General features: G+C 39.4%; 1 protein-coding gene across 1 annotated transcript in view; it reads right to left on the reverse strand.

Annotated features, from left to right (window-relative positions):
• Window positions 1–508: 508 nt before the first annotated feature.
• The window catches only part of RAB8B (RAB8B, member RAS oncogene family), a 56,242-nt gene continuing 37,428 nt past the window's right edge, over window positions 509–19,322 (reverse strand). Inside the window, exons 2-8 of the mRNA XM_042941808.1 lie at window positions 14,437–14,497; window positions 11,843–11,903; window positions 9,112–9,189; window positions 8,048–8,137; window positions 6,463–6,528; window positions 3,898–3,948; window positions 509–3,053 (exon numbers count right to left, since the gene is read on the reverse strand). Coding sequence (XP_042797742.1) covers window positions 2,961–3,053; window positions 3,898–3,948; window positions 6,463–6,528; window positions 8,048–8,137; window positions 9,112–9,189; window positions 11,843–11,903; window positions 14,437–14,497 — 500 coding nt within the window. The 3' untranslated portion in view covers window positions 509–2,960. The remainder of the gene's footprint in view (window positions 3,054–3,897; window positions 3,949–6,462; window positions 6,529–8,047; window positions 8,138–9,111; window positions 9,190–11,842; window positions 11,904–14,436; window positions 14,498–19,322) is intronic.

Here is a 19,322-nt window from a genome sequence, read left to right on the forward strand (position 1 = left end):
CCAGGTATTAGAATACTAGTTAGCTAAATGAGGTATAATTAAAAAATAGTCCTTCAGAGTAAATAGTATAGTCTTCGGAACATTTATAACAAAGACTGCACAAAATGCTCACGTAAATAGTAAGAAACCCTGTGGCGCCTCCTAACCGACGCACAGGTGGTTATTTTCTCATAATCTGTATGAAGTAAAACATAGCGAAAATAAATTCCCAGCGAAACGTCTTACAATCAACTGGTTTACATGCTAACTTAGTTACAGCACATTTTCATGGTCTGACATCCTCAGACTCTATTTGAAAAGGTCTAGTCCAATCATTGTCAAAAATTCGCACACGGACAATAAAGTGCAGCCACCGAACCACTAACTGCTGCCAAAGTCTGCGTGTACCTTTCCCCTAAGACCACAAACATGTTCACGCAAAACTAGATTTCTTCAGTTTCAGCAGGGAACAGACAATTATCTGTCACTAAATTCATCTACAAATAGAAAAAATAATGCACTGTAGGTACATTATGAAGCAAAGTGGAGTATTTATTGGGGCATTTTACCATGCAGAAAGGGAATTTCCTATGGTCTTAGCTCAAATTATATACAATTCAGCAAAGCTACATGTAAGAAAATAGCAAGGACAATTTATTTCTATATAACAGAGCATATATCCCCAAATTGCTGCTACTTCAAAGAGCACTTTTAGACTCATCACTTTTACAGGCTCTTTCAAAGGGAAATTCATGGAGACTAATTATTAACCCATATAAGACAAAAGAAGAGAGAAGGAATAAATCAGAAGCAAAGCATTCTGTTAAAAAAAAAAAGTCTAACCACAGAAAATGTCAGTTTTGGTTTGCAGACAACCCCTGAGATATAAACCAAAGTGTTAAGACACCAAATAGTCAGAGGTAAATTACTAGAATTACATTCATACATGGTGTCATAGCACTTGCCTTTTAGAAAGTACTTTGTTACCATTCAGAAAGCTTAACCGCTTGGATATTTTTTCGGAAAATTAGCAAAGACAAGATGTTTCTAAGAAATTATTTTTTCTTTCCAAAAATGTATCTAATTTTAAGATGGTAGATGTACAATCAGCTTTCAATCGAGCAATTACTGATTATACTGGGACACCAGCAGGTGCCTCTAAACCAATAGGTAAATTAAAAAAAAAAAAAAAAATCAAGAAGGCTGAAATTCGTCAACATTAAGTTTAGCGTATCCATCAAAAATAGCTCTGGTATATTTGCTGCTGCTAAACTGGATGTAAGTTTTCAAACAAGTACTAAATAAAGGTTGACTGGTCCAAGCATTCTAACGCTATGTCTTAATTTGAAGCACAATGCTCTGTGGTAACAAGCAATCCATTTCCATTTTCCCCTCCACTCTAAACTATCAAGCATGGTGGTACCCTCCATGAAACAAAAAGGACCTAACAGGAAGAGTGATTATTAAGAGAGTTCATTTCCCTAATCACCGATTTATTACTCCCTTCTGTGTTTTGACACTGAAGGCTAGGATAAAAGCAATGTCAAAATTATCTGAATTTGGCACATCTACAAAAGGTATACCAGTACCAGTGTTTGGTGAGAAAGGCAGCTAAGCTCTTGGTTGGCTTTGACCCAAATGACTGGACCAAGTTCTGTAACAATGAACCTGAACAGATGGAACTGGGTTCTACACATTCAACAACAGCTGTTTTAGAATGGAAACCTTACTCATATTTTCTCTAACAAAAGGGCAAGACTTTTCCTAGAGGCTGCACTAGGTCTAGGTCTAATTATCTTTATTTAAAAAAAAAAAAAGAAGCCCAAATAAAACAAGAATAAAAAATCTTTATGTTTACCATCACCAAGAGCTATCTCTATTAAATTTATATCAACAAGTTAATCTCTCTCCCTGTAGGTAAGCTTTCTACGAACAAAGGTCTAAATATAATTCTTGTTAACTCTTGCAGACAGGGATTACAGTAGGAACTGGGTATTACAAACGAAACCAGCAAGCTAGGGAGTGAACCTAAGAAAAAAATATATTACATATGCTGATGTGACGGAACAATAGGACGCTGAAATAAAACCCAAATGGTACATCTCTCTGCCTGTATAAAATTCAGCTCAAGAAGTTCACAATTAGAAACAGACAACAATGTTCAAATATGTTATGTTTTAGATAACTGAGCAGTTACAACAGGTCAAAAATAGGAAAGAACAGTGAATACAAACCCCAGGAAAAGTGAGCTTAAGGTGATTTCCAAATGTAGCTTCTACAGATGAGGCAGAGGTAATCAATTGAAAAAGTGATTTCTTCAGCTACCCAAACTCTCTGACCAAAAGGCCAGGAATGAAGCAAAATTCTCAACCACCTGGAGAAATAAATTGCGGCCTCTGATGAATAGATGGACATTTTTATGAACTTTTAAGATGAATTTTATCAGAATTTAATGATTCTTATTGAAGGAAATCACAAACTAGAGCCCTTAAAAAAATTCTATCAATGCAATAACATTTGGCCACATGAACCAGACCCAACATCTTTTAGTTTTAGCATATTAATCTCTGCGTTAAATGTTTTACTTTTTTCAAACACCCCCAAGTGCACAAGTTTGTCTAGAACTTCACAAGGCAAAAGTGTGCAGATACGAGTCTGAGACTGTGCTGTAGCAGGGACAGGCTAACACTGATGTGCAAAGTGAAAAAGAAAGATAGCAGCTTCTGGGACAAACCAAAGAAAAAACAAGTTAAGTCCTGCGTATGTCTCCACTTCATTGCTTCCATGTTTGAAAAAAGGAGCCTGTTATCTTTCTAGGCCACGAGGCTGGAACCCACGTGGCGTTCTGTGTCGAGAAGTCTAGGTTCAGTGGTGTTCTCCGCAGCAGCCGGGCGGTGTGGTTCTGAGGCTGGCTGACCTGTGCTTTCAGAGAAGCCGGAAAGGGTCCTTTAGGTGTGCTGCAGTCTCTCAGAAAGAGTTCATCAAAGTAGCGAGCAACGGAAGAAACTGGTCTTCTTTGATCGGTTTTCTGTTATTTTCACTGGTCCACCTGCCCCTGATGAATTGCTGTCATTCTAAAAAAGGGAAGATAATAAAGTTACCATGCAAATTGAAGTTTCATGGTTTGGATCCAATTATCTAAAAAACACAAATATCAAATAAAACCATAAATGCGTATTCAGTAGAGTTTTTTTATTAGAAAGTAACTCGTTAGGCTCTGACACTGTTTCTTTGGAAATGGTGGATTCAAACGGGAAAAATATTTTTAGGATAGCACCTTTTATGTTAACAATATATTAGACAGGAAGCTCCTATTTCCAGTTCAGAGAAATTATAGCCAAAGGCCTGTAAAATTTCAAGGGTAATGAGGGAAACGATGTTAAGATATTGGTATAGGCAATCCTCTTGTTAGATGTAGGAAGAGTTGGTAACATAAGGTATACAATTATATTCAGGCTTCAGGTTAAAACAAACTTCCAATGTGGTCCTAATGATTCATCACTGAGATCATGTCTAATTTAAGCAAACGTTAACAACTTTAAGATCATAATTACATATAGATATAAGTATCTGTCGCATGAAAACTAAGCTACATAATTTTATGGCAAAAATTTAATTTGTGTCATTAATATTTTAATTATTCTGGTCAAAATTCCATTAAAGACCACCTTTAAGAGTCAGATGAAAGAACTGAGGCAGCTGTGGTTCAGAAGTAAGAAACGTGAAGAAACAGAAATAAGAATCAAAGCTCAACCAGGTGAATACGTGAGTCCAGAAAAAAAGGAGGCAACGTGAATATATCATAATCAGGCCTATCCTTTTAATCAAATAAAAGCACGAATCAAATTAAACAGCATGAATAAGACCACCAATTTAACAAATAGCATAAAGAAAATAAAAATGATAAGTGATACAAACCATTTTTCTGTTGAGTTTTGTCATTATATCCCGTGCAAGTGTAAAAAATGCCTAAAGGTAAACCAAACATTTTATTATTATATGTTTATAGCATATTTTAAAATAGAAATGTGGAATTTTCATTAATTCATTATAAAGTATATTATTTGACACCTTTTAATCGAGAAAAGGACATAACTACAATCATAGTACACACTTGAATAGCCTCTTATTTTTCAATGATATCGTAAACACTTCCAGTGTTATAAAACTGTCATGCATTCACTCACCAAATATTTTCTGCACATAATATCCGGCACAAGTTTCTAATGTGACACTGGCTGAGTTATGGGTAGCTTTCTCGGTGCACCAAGAGCACCTAGTGGGGCGGAGGCTCTAAGTCCCGTCACGTCCTCAGAGAGGGACACAGCACCTGGTTTAGGAGATGCTGAATATCTGTTTAATCACTGAATGAATACCTAGAGCTCTAGAATCTGTTTTGCCAAAAACCTCTACCTTTTATCTCCAATCTCCTCCCTTTCAAACTGCTTTCACTCTTGTACCGAGAATATATCATCTTCCATGTCTTAGCTCAGCTAAATTCCCCACCATGGAAATCAGTTCAAATGGAAGCAGGACAAATCTGACTAATCTCACTTTGTGTCTAGTGTCTCTTGACCCAAACCACACATTTTTTAACTATCATCTCTACTTTGTTTCTACAGAGCCAGGACTTTTTCTTTTCTAAGATTTTATTTTTAAGTAATCTCCACACCCAATGTGGGGCTTGAACTTACAACCCTGAGATCAAGATTTCGCACGCTCCACTGACTAAGCCAGCCAGGCACCCCTCTACAGAGCCAAGACTCTTAAAGCACCTTCAGTTGTCTCCATGCTAAACCCACTGTTGTCACTTTCTTTGTTCCTAAACACTCCTGATACCCCCGAAGATGTTCAGCAGGATTATGTCCAATCAAGCCAAATAGAAACAATGTGACAACCACTATCATCACTCATTATCAGTGTTGCACTGTCACACTGGTCACCTGTGGGTCTAAGTTTCTAAAGAAGCCCATCCTAGTTCTTATGACAAGCCAACCGCACTAAGTTAAAGCTCTGGGCAAACTGCTAATTTCTGTAGAACACCTGGTCAGAATAAGCAGCTCAGGCAACTCCCCAGCTCTGTGTTTCCATAACTCAAAGCTTGCTCTAAGCCACAGGTGTGAGTAGGGTGCACAAAAAGAGACCTACACCTGCTCCATTAAGCCAGGGTATGGAGTTCATTCTGGGAGAGCAATCCTATCTGGGCCATCTCAGTGAACACATTTTCTTCTCTCTCTACCAAAGAGGCTCCCCTTTTTCTGCTTTTTTGTGGCAAGCGGATCTATGCTTATCTATGCTTATGTAAATAAATCAAAAGAAGCTTCCTGTTTCCTAATACCCATTAGCCAACCCGGAAAAAAATTAGTTTTATTGAAAACAAAGAAAAAGTTCTGATCAGTGTTCACTAGCCAATAAAGTCATTTCAATCTCGATTTTTAGCCATAATGTTATGGTGAGTGGTGAGTAGCCTAAGAAATTAAATGTCTACAAAACCATCAACATTATTGTTTATTGAGTTACATGTATTAACGCACATATATCATTTTTGTGATCAGTTTAAAAAATGTTTTTAAAAATGAAAATATTATTAACCCCCAAAAAAAAGAAAAAGAAAAAAGAAAATATTATCAACAACTCTGCCGGTGATAAATAAAATCTATTCTTAGAAGTCTTTAGATGATTTGGTTGTCTTTAACAGTTAACTTACTGAAAATGTATTAAAACTACTCTCTGATAGACACACTTATTTCTACTAAATACTGCTGTGTTACAATGTATCATGCTTAATCTAAGGGAACCTGTTCAATATACGGTCTCTCTCTTGAGAGAGTACCGACATGAAAGTAATTAAGACTCTCCTGCTACAGGCTACTATAGTATGACAGGAACCATGATAAATGAGCAGAGGACACTATGCTTGGTCAGCGAGTGCAGGATTTCCAGCTTCCCAAACAAAGGGCAAAGGTGAACTTAAATGGAACTTTTACCTTCTGTTCCGTGAATCTTAACTGAGCAATCTCATTATAGCCCACATGGAGGCTGGGTGCATTTAACAACCTGAGTCCGCATAAAGTGAGAAGCACAGAAGTTCACAAGATGGAGGTGGAGTTCCCACAAGACATTTACTAAGAAAATGACAAGACGGCGTGCCTGGGTGGCTCAGTCAGTTAAGCGTCTGACTTCACGTCAGGTCATGATCTCGCGGTCCGTGGGTTCGGGCCTCGCGTCGGGCTCTGTGCTGACAGCTCAGAGCCTGGAGCCTGCTTCAGATTCTGTGTCTCCTCTCTCTCTCTGCCCCTCCCCTGCTCATACCCAATCTCTCTCTCTCTCTCTCTCTCTCTCTCTCAAAAATAAATAATAAAACATTTAACAAAATTAAAAAGAAAAAAAGAAAGAAAATAACAAGTCTTGGACAGTTGTTTGAACACAGGTACCTAAGCTCTAATGCTACCCCAGAGAAGTCATCAAACATTTCTTTCTTACCTCTTCTACATTTGTACTGGATTTTGCACTTGTCTCCAAGAATTTAATCCCATAGTCAATTGCTAACTGAAAGGCAAACAGAAACATTTAAATTCAGTTCAATTTGCTTCAACATATAAAGCATTTCCATTTTCTAGGTTTCTCAAAGTCCCAAAGGTACAGTATGCAGTTGAGAACTCTTGTGGTTCTCAAATTTCTTTGCTTTCTTCTATTTTTTGAAATGTAGACATCTAACTCATTCATCATAAGTAAAATGGCACTGCTTCCACTCAAAACACCATTTGAGTACTTCTTTTTTTCTATTATGCTTCAGTTCTCTAATATACTTACAAGAAAAACTGTGATGGGCAACTGGGTGGCTCAGTCAGTTAAGCGTCCGACTGTTGGTTTCAGCCCAGGTCATGATCTCATGGTTTGTGAGATCAAGCCCTGCATAGAGCTCTGCACTGATAGCATGGAGCCTGCCTGGGATTCTCTCTCTCTCCCTCTCCCTCTCCCTCTCTCTCTCTCTCTGCCCCTCCCCTATGCGTGCATATACTCTGTCTCTCTCTCTCAGAATGAATGAATGAATGAATGAATGAATGAATAAATAAATAAAAGAAGAGGAAGAAGAGGAAGAAGACGAAGAAGAAGAAGAAGAAAAGAAAAACTATGAAACAGACACTCGCTCCTACCATTAATTTGGGATTCATTGACGTCTTTTATCTGCTCCCAAAGTACAACTCTCCCAACAGTCACTATACGGACTTTTCATTTTTTTTAATAAATTGGTGCAGGAGATAATGAAAGCTTAAAATACTAGGTACTCAATGCTTTCGTTTTTATTTGGTTTCTATTTCCATCTACTCCCCAAAAGCTCCCAGTTCACTTAAAATACAAAGACTAAATGAATGTTCATAGGGGAAAAGTTTGCAGTCAGATTTAAAAACAAAATGTATTTTGTATGTATCACTAAAAAAAGGCACAGCAAAATTCCAAGACTTAAAAATTGAAGCCTCTAAGTTAATTTAGAAAATGTTAATTTAGAAAATTTAGAAGTAAATATGTACATATAATAAACGTTTTTGCTTTTTTTGCAGGATGCAAAATAGAGAAATCCCTGTAAATGAGATCCACAGCTTTGATGAGTTACAAGCAGTTTATTCATAATGACCTAAACCTAATGTGTAGTAAAATATTCTTAGGGAAAAAAAGGAACTGGACTATGATTACTATTTAGACTTCACTTATTCTATTACTTTTACTTGAAGAGAATGATTTACTTGACCTTTAAAACTGGACATTTTCACACAGATATGGAAGAAATAGCCTGAACTCTAAGCTGTAGAAATCTGAAAAAGGACCAATTTGTATCTCCCAGAAAACAGCAAATTCTTCAGGAATGAGTCATGACTACACATTATATGGGGATGGATCTCGAATACTAATTCACAACATTCAAGTATGGATTACATCTCTTTGTTGTTTTTTAAAGGATTAAAATCACAGATACTTTTCAAACTGAAACCAATAATTAAATAATACTAAGAAAATAAACGCTTAGTGTGAATAGATTCCAATCTTTATGCATTCAGTTCAAATTTACCTTCTCTCCTCTTTCTTTTGACACTTGTCTTTTGTCATTCATATCACACTTGTTACCCAGGATCATTCTTTCAACATCTGAAGAGGCATGCTGCAGGGAGAAAATAGTATGTTATAAAAACAGCCTGAGAAAAACACAGGTATTCAATAGACAAATCCTAACCTGTCAGAAACATATCCATAAATTTAATAATAAGACAAGCTTTTACTCAACACAGGGTCTGATTCAGAGGAAAATGTAAAAGATGGGAGGAGGGAAGAGCTACAGCTTAAGAGTCCGTGCTAACTTTTCCCTCAAAGGCTTGCAGTCATTCTCATGCCTTTTTTTGGTACATGAACAAACAGAAATAAAACGGACGGTTAGTCCAACAACAAAACTTCCAAATATTAGTTTAGAAGGAAACTAAAGGATTTAGAAGGATTACCAAATATTAGTAAAGAAGGGGGGAAAAAAAACCCAGTACTGAGTGGGCCAATGAGGAAGGGACTCTGGCTTCTGAACTACTTAAAATATAAATTCATGTAGGTTAATATAAATGTGTACAAAATGATTTTAAAGTCAGATTGCTTTCTGAAATGTCAAAGACATAAAAACACATCTTAATACCAGTCAATGTGGAATTAAGCCAGATTTCAAATACGTTAAGATGGAGAAAATGTTAGAAGGGAAAACTGATAAGATGTTGGAATAGAGAGGTATCTTTGCCAGTCCAACGGCAAGAACCTGGGGGTCAGATGTTAAAGCTCTCGGAAGGAGTGCAAGCAAGTCTCTTCTGTTTTCTCATGTGTGAAACGGGGGACTTGGATGAAATTATTTTCAAGATCCGGCCCAAGTTTAGAATTCTGTGAAACTGCTGTCTTGGCTGTACCCCCCTGTCTGACAGGGTCACCAGGCTGGCAGCACCAGAGATCTCTCCCTCTGTGGTGCTCCTCAGAGCGAGGGGGCCTGACCTGGCCGTGCCCTACTTCGTGGCAGCTCAGCCGCCTCTTCCAGAAACAGAAGGAGCCCTTTAAAGTACTCAGCAGGGCTCCTACGTAGCATCACCATTCTCTTTCCATACATACCTCTTCAATGTTTCTTATCCAGTTTTTAATATTGTCGAAGGACTTTTCATTTGTGATGTCATAGACCAGCATAATTCCCTGTGACAAGAAAATAACATCTTTATTTAGTACTTCATATACTTAAAGTAATAGAATATAATGGCAGTGTAACCCTACCCTCCAGAAACCATTTTTTGTCCTGTGTCCTTTTTAATGAAATACAATAAAAAATTTAAAGTACAGAGAAGCAAAAATAAATAAATAAATACTTCCATCGTCTCACCATGTAAATAGATAGTCTGTAAACATTTTTACTCTTAACCTTTAATGAATTAGTGATTGCAGTAAAGGTGATACACCCTTTCTACCAGACTTCAAGTGATAAGAATCAGCACTAACTGGAGCTAAAAGGGTATTTAAGTTAAAACAGAGATAATAGCATTGAAAGAAAGAGATAATCACTTCTGTTGTCTATTTGTTTATTACAAGTAGAAATGTCTTGCTTCTTACCCCTATACTAAGATTGTAGCCATACTACTTTCAAATTATTTCCTGGGACGTCTGGGTGGCTCAGTCAGTTAAGCATCCTACTTCAGCTCATGTCATAATCTCACAGTTCATGAGTTTGAGCCCCACATCAGCCTCTGTGCTGACAGCTCAGAGCCTGGAGCTTGCTTCAGATTCTGTGTCTCCCTCTCTCTGCCCCTACCCTGCTCGTGCTCTGTTTCTCTCTCTCTCTCTCAAAAATGAACAGTTAAAAAAATTTAAAAAGTAAATAAAAATAAAATTATTTCTTTTTTTTAAAGTTTATTTATTTATTTGGGGGCGGGGGGGGGGGGGGGCGGCGGAGAGAGCAGGAGAGAGAGAGAGGCCCAAGCAGGCTCCGCACTGTCAGCACAAAGCCTGGTACAGGGCTCAAACTTGAGAACCACGAGATCACGACCTGGGCCAAAAGCCAGACGCTTAACTCACTGAGCTAGCCAGGTGCCCCAAAAAGATAATTTTTAGGGGCACCTGGCTGGCTCAATTGGTAAAGACTCTTGATCTCGGGATTGTGAGTTTGAGCCCCACGCTGGATGTAGAGATTACTTAAAAATAAAATCTTTGACAATAAATGAATACAATAAAATTATTTCTTTTTGTATGGGCTAATCAAAATGTCACTATCATCTACGTAAATCACAGACACTTAAAACAGAATACATTTGTTATACAGGTTTAATGAAAGGCAATGTCATTGTATCTTTAAAGACCCTCACGTCTGGTATTTCTAAAAGGCTTATCTTCTAAATGTATCAGCCGATGCTTGTAAAATCTCTATCACCAGACCACACTCCTATACTAAGTGCTAGATCTACCTATCTATCCATCCATTCAACAAATATTTAGCGAGCACCCACCATGTGTATGATAACATACTTAGTGCTACCAGCAGTGAACAAGATAGACAAGGCCCCTTCCTTTCAAGCACGGCTAGCAAAGAAAACAATAAACAATAATTATACTAGTAATTATAACTCGCCATTGCTATGAAGAAGCATGGGGAGTTTTATATATATATATATATTTAATATATATATTAATATTTAATATATATATATATATACTTTTTAATGTTTATTTATTTTGAGAGAATGACAGAGCGGGAGCAGGGAGAGGGGCAGAGAGAGAGGGAGACACAGAATTCGAAGCAGGCTCCAGGCTCTGAGCTGCCAGCACAGAGCTCAACATGGGGCTTGAACCCACAAACCACGAGATCATGAGCCCAGCCAAAGTCGGAGGCTCAACCGAAGGAGCCACCCAGGCTCCCCACGATGGAGAGTTTTGAATATAAATGCTAATCTAATCTGGTTGAGGAGATAGGGGTGGTCAGAGAAGGCTTCCCGGAGAGAATGACATTAAAGCCAAGACCTGAGGACTGAGTATCAAACTTGAATTGGGCAATGGGGTTGAGGCAGGGGTGGAGAAAAAACCCACAGTGCCCAACACACAGTAGAAACATTATAAATATCTTGCTGACCAGAAAGGCCCAGAACCCACTGGATTGACTAAAAGAAAGCCATCTTGGTAAGAATGAACAGATCCAATGGGAGACAAGATGAGGCCAAAGAGACAGACAGGGTCAGGCATGCTTTGGAGACCAACGACTGGATATCAGCTCCCAAATATCCCCTGTCGTCACCAAAAACCCAACAAGTGAACCAGCAGGTTGCCTTTGTCCCCTCCAAATCTTCTCTTCCTCTTTGTACTCGTTTTGATAAAGAGCAATATAACCCTGCCAGGCCGCCCAAGCAGACCCCTGCGAGTAACCTCCTCACAGCCAGTCAGTAACTAAATCCTATAGGCCCAACAATCGCAATATCTCCCGATTCTGACCCCCGACTCGCACGCACGGCCTTATTCATATTCTCATCTATTAGCCTTTACCTGAATCGCTGGCACTGTCTTTAACTGGTCTCCCAGCTTTCACAAAAATCTACAATTGCTCAGAATGTGTGGAGGAGTTCTCAAACATCTACAGGCTATTGACCTGATTAATATTATGAAGACCAACGGCAAAGCATGCAGTTACTAAACACAGAACATAAAAAAAACAAAAACAAAAACAAAACCTTTAAATGTCTTGTTTTCACATCCAAAAATGTATCGCCCCCATTGTACTAGACTCTAGCTTGGATCCTCTCAACTTGACAAATGAATATTCATGTTTTACTTTCACCGGAAGAGTTACAAAACCCTAAAACACACTCACCATGGCTCCTCTATAGTATGCTGTTGTGATGGTTCGAAATCTTTCCTGACCCGCTGTGTCCCTAAAATTTGAAACAAAGGAGAGAGAGGTTTTAAAAGTTATCGCCGGCATCACCAAGGAGAGACCTTCAGCTGTGGATATAATTCTGGTCTGCTCACAAAGGCAGTGGTTTCAAGGGAAAGGGGAACGAGACGCAGCGGGAGCCAGCTGTCTGTGAGCTGGAGGCGGTGGTGGCCACAGGAGCCTGTCAGGAGCTCACAATGACTTTGGTGGGAAACTTGGTCCTGGATGATAAAAGCAGCAACAGGAAAATACACGGCCCGGCTAGGAACTGGCATATTAGTCAAACACACGTGGGAGAGAACAGAGAATGGTTCTAAATTCTGAGACCCCTGGAGGTAGTTATAATCCTTTCTATAAACGCCTAATGACTAAGGCATCTAGCTCTCTTGACCGAAAGTCTGATTTCTGTACAACGCAAGCAATTGGGCTAGACTTACTACTGTGGAAATTCTGCTCAGAACACACTAAAATGGATCTCCTCGAGCGCTTTTTCAGCTATAGAGCCTGGGATTAAATGGGAGCCTGGAGTTTAACACATAGCGGTGACGATGCTTCCAAAGACTTGAAAATATGGACAACGCTTCAAAATTACATAAACTTGAATATATTCTTGCTTTTTAGCTGATGGCATTCTATGAAAACACATCCTGAAAAATTTTTTCAAATTTCTCATTATGCTTATTGAAGCAATCCCTATAAAGGGAGTCACATTGACTTGATATCTGGGAAAATCAGTATTTCTAAATTTGGATGAGTCCCAGAACTAATTCACTCCCTGTGCCACTAAGGCAAGTTAAATTGTAGAATTTAATTGCAGGGGAGAGCGAGGCATTTGTGGAAATGTACTAGAAATCGAATGCATACCAAACCCAAACAAGAGACGAAGGCCCAAGAGAAATATCATAAATTAGAAACAACAAATACCTTAACATTTATATCCACCTTTCCAAATACTTTCCTCTAGTGTTCCCATGATGCCCCACCACCCAGTGCAGTGGTAGGATGACCACCATCCTCACTGTGCACGAGAGGCAACGGGCTCAGGTAGGCTACAGTCTACCACTAAGCCACTAAGCAGCTCGTCGCCTTGAACGACACTGGAGCATCCAGGTCTCAGTTGTTTAGTGCAGGGCCAGGGATCACACCACAGTCACCTTATCCTGCTGTTCTCTCACTGATCAGGCCTAGATACACACGGCACTGGTTTGGTATATGGCAAAGAAATCAGGGGGAAAACAAGCCAAGCACCTTTGAGCCAACTAACCATATTTTGATCTAACACACCGCTGCATTTGGAACCAGCTCTGCCGTGAGGACGGAGGAGAAGCCCTGCCATACTCAATGCTGGTCGTGAAGACTGAATGGAGACTATTTTGCTGCTGAGAGTATTGATAAATAGTGCTATGATGTTACATGAAGTTCTAATTAGCTGACCGACTGCAGGCTCCTAGAAAGGCTTCTTATTGCTATGGTCAGGACTGTTCGGCACAGAGTCAGAAATTCTCTTGGCTTCCCCCTAAAATTTTTAAAACTATCTTTAAAATATTTGGCCTACTAAACATCAATAGATGAAAAGGGCAACCTGTGGTAACCTTCACAATGTTTCCCAACAAATATACTGGTAACCACTCACTATACTAGGCTAATATATGAAGCTTGACATCCTGCTTCAGATTTGGGTAGCTGTCCCAGCTTTAACATTAACCCAGACAAATGCCCTCAGATGGACTTAACTGCTCTAAGTCCTAGGTTCCTCCTCTGTAAAAGAAGGACTAGTGGGTTTCAACATGATGCTCTAGTTCTATTCTTGTTCTGAGATTCAAGGAAGAAAAACAGCCTAAGGAAAAAGCTGATATATATTACTTGACTATTTTGCCCTGCCTCCTTCTTAATCTATACTGCTCTAAATTTCTAAGCTTTGTCTACTCTTGTCATCATCGCACATTAGATCAGTCCAGTGTTCCTCATTTTTTTATTTAAAGAGGAGAAATATGAAAACAGATTATAAAGTATCAGATCGGGAGGGGAACTCCAATGTCTTCAGTCCAACCAAACAATTTATAAATGATGAAAAACAGGCCCTAAGAAGGGAAGGCACAGGTCCAAATCCTCAGATTAGAGGCAGAACCTAGAACCTAGATCTGTACTTCCCACAGAAGAAGCCATTAAGGCTTCTTATGGCCTGAATACTTTTGCCTTATCTGATTTCAAAGCTGCAACAACTACAATGATAAAGTGTATGCGCTCTTTAGATTTTAGTTTCCTTCCCTACAAAATTAGTGTTTGTGTAGAATGAGTTCTCAGATCTCCTCCAGCTGTAAGGTTTAGTGGCTTCATTCTTTACCTTCTCATTCTCGGTGGCGACACCTTTGAATATTTACCCACTTCCCCTTGGTTCTGATAAAGAAAAGACGTTTTAGTGATCACAAGTTACCTCTAACTTACCACAATTCACATTTTTCACATTTCAATTCCCACTTTCAATTCCCACTTAAGGTAGAAACTGTGTATATAATTTTTGTTTTACTTACCATATCTGAAGCTTAATTTTCTTTCCATCTAGTTCTATCGTTCTGATTTTAAAATCAATTCCTGCCAGAAAAAGAAAGAGATGCTAAATTTCTCCAAATATAATCCAAGTCTTATTAGGAAAAGGACAAAGATTTCTATTGAAAAGAAAAAAAGTCTCTCCAACGCACTGGAAAATGTGAACACAGAGAGGGTGTGAATGGTATGTTTCCTCTGAATGCAGGCTGAAGAAAGGAATGCTAATTACTCTGCAAAGAATTCCCACACATGTTAAATGGAACGTATTATATGCCTCATTATTTTGATACAAATGGATCACATCCCTCAAAGTTCTATAATTTAGATAGACTGAGAGCATGCCATATTTTCCACTTCCTGATATACATATAAACAATGATTCCTACCCCTCTGGCCCATCTTTCCCTGAGAAACACCGTGGGACCTCTTTACAATGTCTTCCTCCGTCTCCTTCCATTTGTTCTTTGGGATCTGCCACTGGCTAAGGGAAAAAACAAAACCCCAGGCTCCCAAACCTGCCTGTTTGAGCTCAGAGATGGGAAAACCCGCATATTTATTTTACACGGCTGGCAAGTATCTTATGCACATTTTAATAAATGTTTCTCGCATCTTACTGACTGGGCCTGACATAGCTAGAATGGTTTTTAGCCCTGACTGAACTTTAGAAATTACCCGGAGAACTTTAAAAACCTACTAATGGCTAGGTCTGCTCCTTTCCCCAAATTCTGAGATTCTGACTTAGTTGGTCAAGGGTGGGATCTGTGCACTAGTAATTTTAAAAGCTCTCCAGGTGATTCTAACCTTTAAATAACACTCAAGCGGGACCGTGAGGTAGTTTGCGAAAGTCATTTGGGGCTCTGGCACTTAAACGTTCAACGCCACCCTCACCCATTTTCCCCCCACTATGTAGCTCAAAACTTATTTAGCAATTTCAATTACAAAGAACCACAAAGTCTTTGACGAATATCAGAATGCTCTATCATTTTACCAGAAATAAGCTGCTACCCTCTGACAGGACAAGTTAATGAAAACAATTCGAACGCAATTTGCTAAATCCTTCATCTGGCCACTGAGCTTTTAGATTTCCCTATTCTTTTGCATCCTGTACAGAATCCCTTAAAAGCAGCCTCCAAGACATTTCAAGAGAATATGTCAATTATCCACTATATTGACCTAACCATCAAATGCAGTTATTTGCCGGGAGAAGAGTCTTCAACGGCTAAATTACTACAATGTTTCTACATATAAACGTTGAGAACACACAAAAAGGCTGCCATTTTGAGGCTCATTAAAGTCTCAGTCACTCTCCAGTCATTTAAAACACTTAGGGAGTTTTCTATGGACTCCGCCTTTTGTTTTCTGTAGAAGGACTATCTTTCTGTTATTTGAGGCGGTTCTAACATTATCTGTGAAACTTAACCAGCTTTTCACAATTCAGAGGTTTTCAGCGTTCGGAAGAGTCGTGAGCTGTGGGGGTTAGCTTTTGTTCACGCCGCTGTCAGGAGCCAGCTGAGAGACACGTGCATAGAACACAGTCAAATTAGCTCAACTTGAATTTCACTAAAGATGGAAAATGTCGTTTATATTATTATTGAAAAGCACTGGCCCTGAAAGCCAAAAGACCTAGACTGGAGGTAGGAAAAGGTGAGGGGACCTAATTAGATAAACTAGATAATGTGTCTGAATGTGATTTAGAAACTCTGAAATTCCAGATAAATGTAAAATATTACATATTCAGATGCTATGATCCTACAGATCTTGTCGCTTCACATGTGAATTATGGTAAAAGCGTCCCAGGACTCTGTGCCAACATCTCTCCTGGTTCTATCTCCCCTGCATGCCACTGCAAGAATAACTGTCAACAATCTCCGTGGTAATGTCACCTCAATCTTTAAGAAGCTATGGGCCCAACTCCCTCTGCCTGGCAATACGGCCTTTGCCACCAGAGGCACTGCTCCCCTGACTCGACAACCCTCAGAGCCTCCCTCCACCTGCCGCCTTCTATCTCTCCGCCCCACACCTCCTCCCCTCCGCACGTGCAGGGCCACTCATGCCCCCAGCCTTCCCTGAGGATGCCACCTGTGGGTCCTTCCCCCTCCTTCCCCCCTCAGCTCTCTACTTGGCCACGTCCATCCCTTACATAGCAAGTCCTGGCTTAATCCTGTGTTATTTGGTTTTGTTAACACACTCCTCTGAATTGCTCTCAAATCAAACAAGGGCTCCAGCCTCTCTTTGCTAGTTAGGTTGCATGCAGAAACATGCATAGATAATAAAAGGTTAAATACTCTTATGAGAGGAAAGGTTACATTCTACTAAGTGTGAAGAGAATTAAGAAAACCTTGGAAATTCCAAGTTTTCTTAGCACACCATAGTAACAATAGTAAGGATGCTAAGAAATCTATTACAATATGAAAATCAAGGTCTTTACATTACAATTAGTTTGATAATAACATCAGTAGACTGTATGGTGGATTAACACTCACTTTGACATTTAAAGGAAAGATAACTTCCTGAGACTACTCCAGAATTAGAAAAACCAGTCATAATACAGGGATACAATTATATCAATCAGGATGCTTTGGCTGCAAATAACAGAAAGCCCAAATCAAACTAGCTTAAAGTAATTTGTTGACTCATATAACAAGGCCAGTGATGAGTTGGGGTTCAGGGATGACTCAATTCAGTAGTTCCGGCTCATTTCTCTGTACCTCCTTGGGCTCTGCCCTCCTGGGAGTATCAGTTTCATCCCCTGACTGATAACCGTTCCTGACCACCACGGCAATACTGAGAAGAAAAGAGATCATCTTGTGCCTCTCACTTCGAAGTGAGGAAATGTTTTCCCAAAGCCTCCAGCGACCTTTCCGTCATGTTTCACTTCTGGAATTACAACCATGAGAATGTCGTGTTCTCGGGACTAATGCTGAGTTCAGAAACCAATCACTGCCATGGGCAGTTACCAAGATTGAATTAATCTAAACTCATCCCTAAATTTAGATTAATCAAAACCCATCCCTGGAGCTGGTCACTTCCTTGACCCACAAGACTGCTAAAAACAGGAGAGAGTGGAAAAGCTGTTGAATTGGTCATTGTATCTGTCAGAATAATACTCAGATCTACCAATCAGTAGAACTTTATATTCATAGCTATATGAATATCACTATCACTACAACCCTGTCGTGAATGTTACTAAGATTAATGATAAGTCTAGGACTTCATGCGGTGTTCAGCCACAAGCAGAAAATATGAAGGAAAAAAAAATACAATGAGCAAACCAAGCAGCTGCTATGACCTCTCCGCACTAGATCATGAACTTCACCGTCTGCGAGTCCCAGCTCCAAAGGAGTGGCCTGTGCACCAGGCCCAGATGATTCGAGACCACGAAGAAGGAGGGGGCTGTCTGTCATATCAACAGCAGCAATAACCACCACAGCTCATTCTGGCAGGAAGGGAGCAACTTTTTTTTTTTTTTTAAAAGAACTATACAATCTAAAAACATAGCTTCTGAAGAGCATTATGTTTAGGGTAAAAAAAAAAGCCCTTCACATTTCAATAGCCTTTTAGAAAGCATCATTTCTTGGCAGTACATAATACGATAACTCATGTTCAAAATGATGACCCTGAGTCATCCCAACTCATGAGCAATCCATCAGCCACCAGGCTTCGTGCAGCCTGCCCAGCTGGCCACACAGCCCAACACCTACGTTCGGGAGACAAGACTCCAACACTGTCTCCACGTGTACTAGAACATGCCCCAACAGTAATTTTTTGATGGCTTTAAAGCAGTGCCAGTTTTTGTCATTAATATTTATCTAGTTAATAGGAAATCTACATTATAAGAAAACATTCCCAAAGGACTCAAAGCCATTTTTATTTTGAATTTATTTATTTATTTATTTAATTTTTTTTTTTTTTTTGATGTTTGTTTATTTTTGAGAGGGACAGAGACAGAATGCGACTGGGTTGGAGCAGAGAGAGACGGAGGCACAGAATCCGAAGCAGGGCTGCAGGTTCCGAGCTGTCAGCACAGAGCTGCACATGGGGCTCGAACTCATGACCTGAGCCAAAGTCAGATGCTCAAACGACTGAGTCACCCAGGCGCCCCTTTATTTTGAATTCACACACACACACACACATTTTTTTTTTTTCTGAATTGATTCTCATGCTAAACAGTTACTCACAACTGATATATACATTATAAGGAACCAGGAAAACTAGCATGAAAGGAACCATAGAATTCTAGGCTTGGAAAGAATCTTAGAGATGGATTAGTCAGTCCTCCGTGTGTGCCTAAGAAAACTGAGGCCCAGGGAGATATAGCAACTTATCCAGATTGGCAAAGACTAATTGAAAAGGGGTTAAAATCAAACTTGGCATTTAAAGATCAGGCCTTCCCAAAGAGATGTGTACGAGAATGGCCATGTCTCCCTGGGGAGGCCTGCTCTTTAAGGGTCTATGGCCTAACACTAGTGACAACGGCGGTGTCCAGCAGTGGGAGAATCCCTTGGTACAGAGGGGCTATCCAGGAGCAGCAAACAAGAGTCACACAAATCAACATGAGTGAATCTAAAAACATAATATGAAGTGAAAAAAGCGACTGCAGAAATTTCTCACAGTCAAACCATGCCTACAAAATTTCAAAAACACCAAACACGGTACTATGTATCATTTGTATATACATCTGTGTGTCATTAAAGTATAAAACACATACATGAGAATGACTATCAACAAAATCAGTATCACTGTTACCTCTGGAGAGAAATGGAAGAGGAGGGATTAAGGAGAGGTTCAGAGGGACTTCAACTCTGTCATTTATTATTTCTAAAACTCAGTAGTGGTGCCTGGATGTGGAAGTGTTTTATATTAGGTGTAC

Source organism: Panthera leo, chromosome B3 (genome assembly GCF_018350215.1).
Source record: "Panthera leo isolate Ple1 chromosome B3, P.leo_Ple1_pat1.1, whole genome shotgun sequence".
Classification (NCBI taxonomy): Eukaryota; Metazoa; Chordata; class Mammalia; order Carnivora; family Felidae; genus Panthera; species Panthera leo.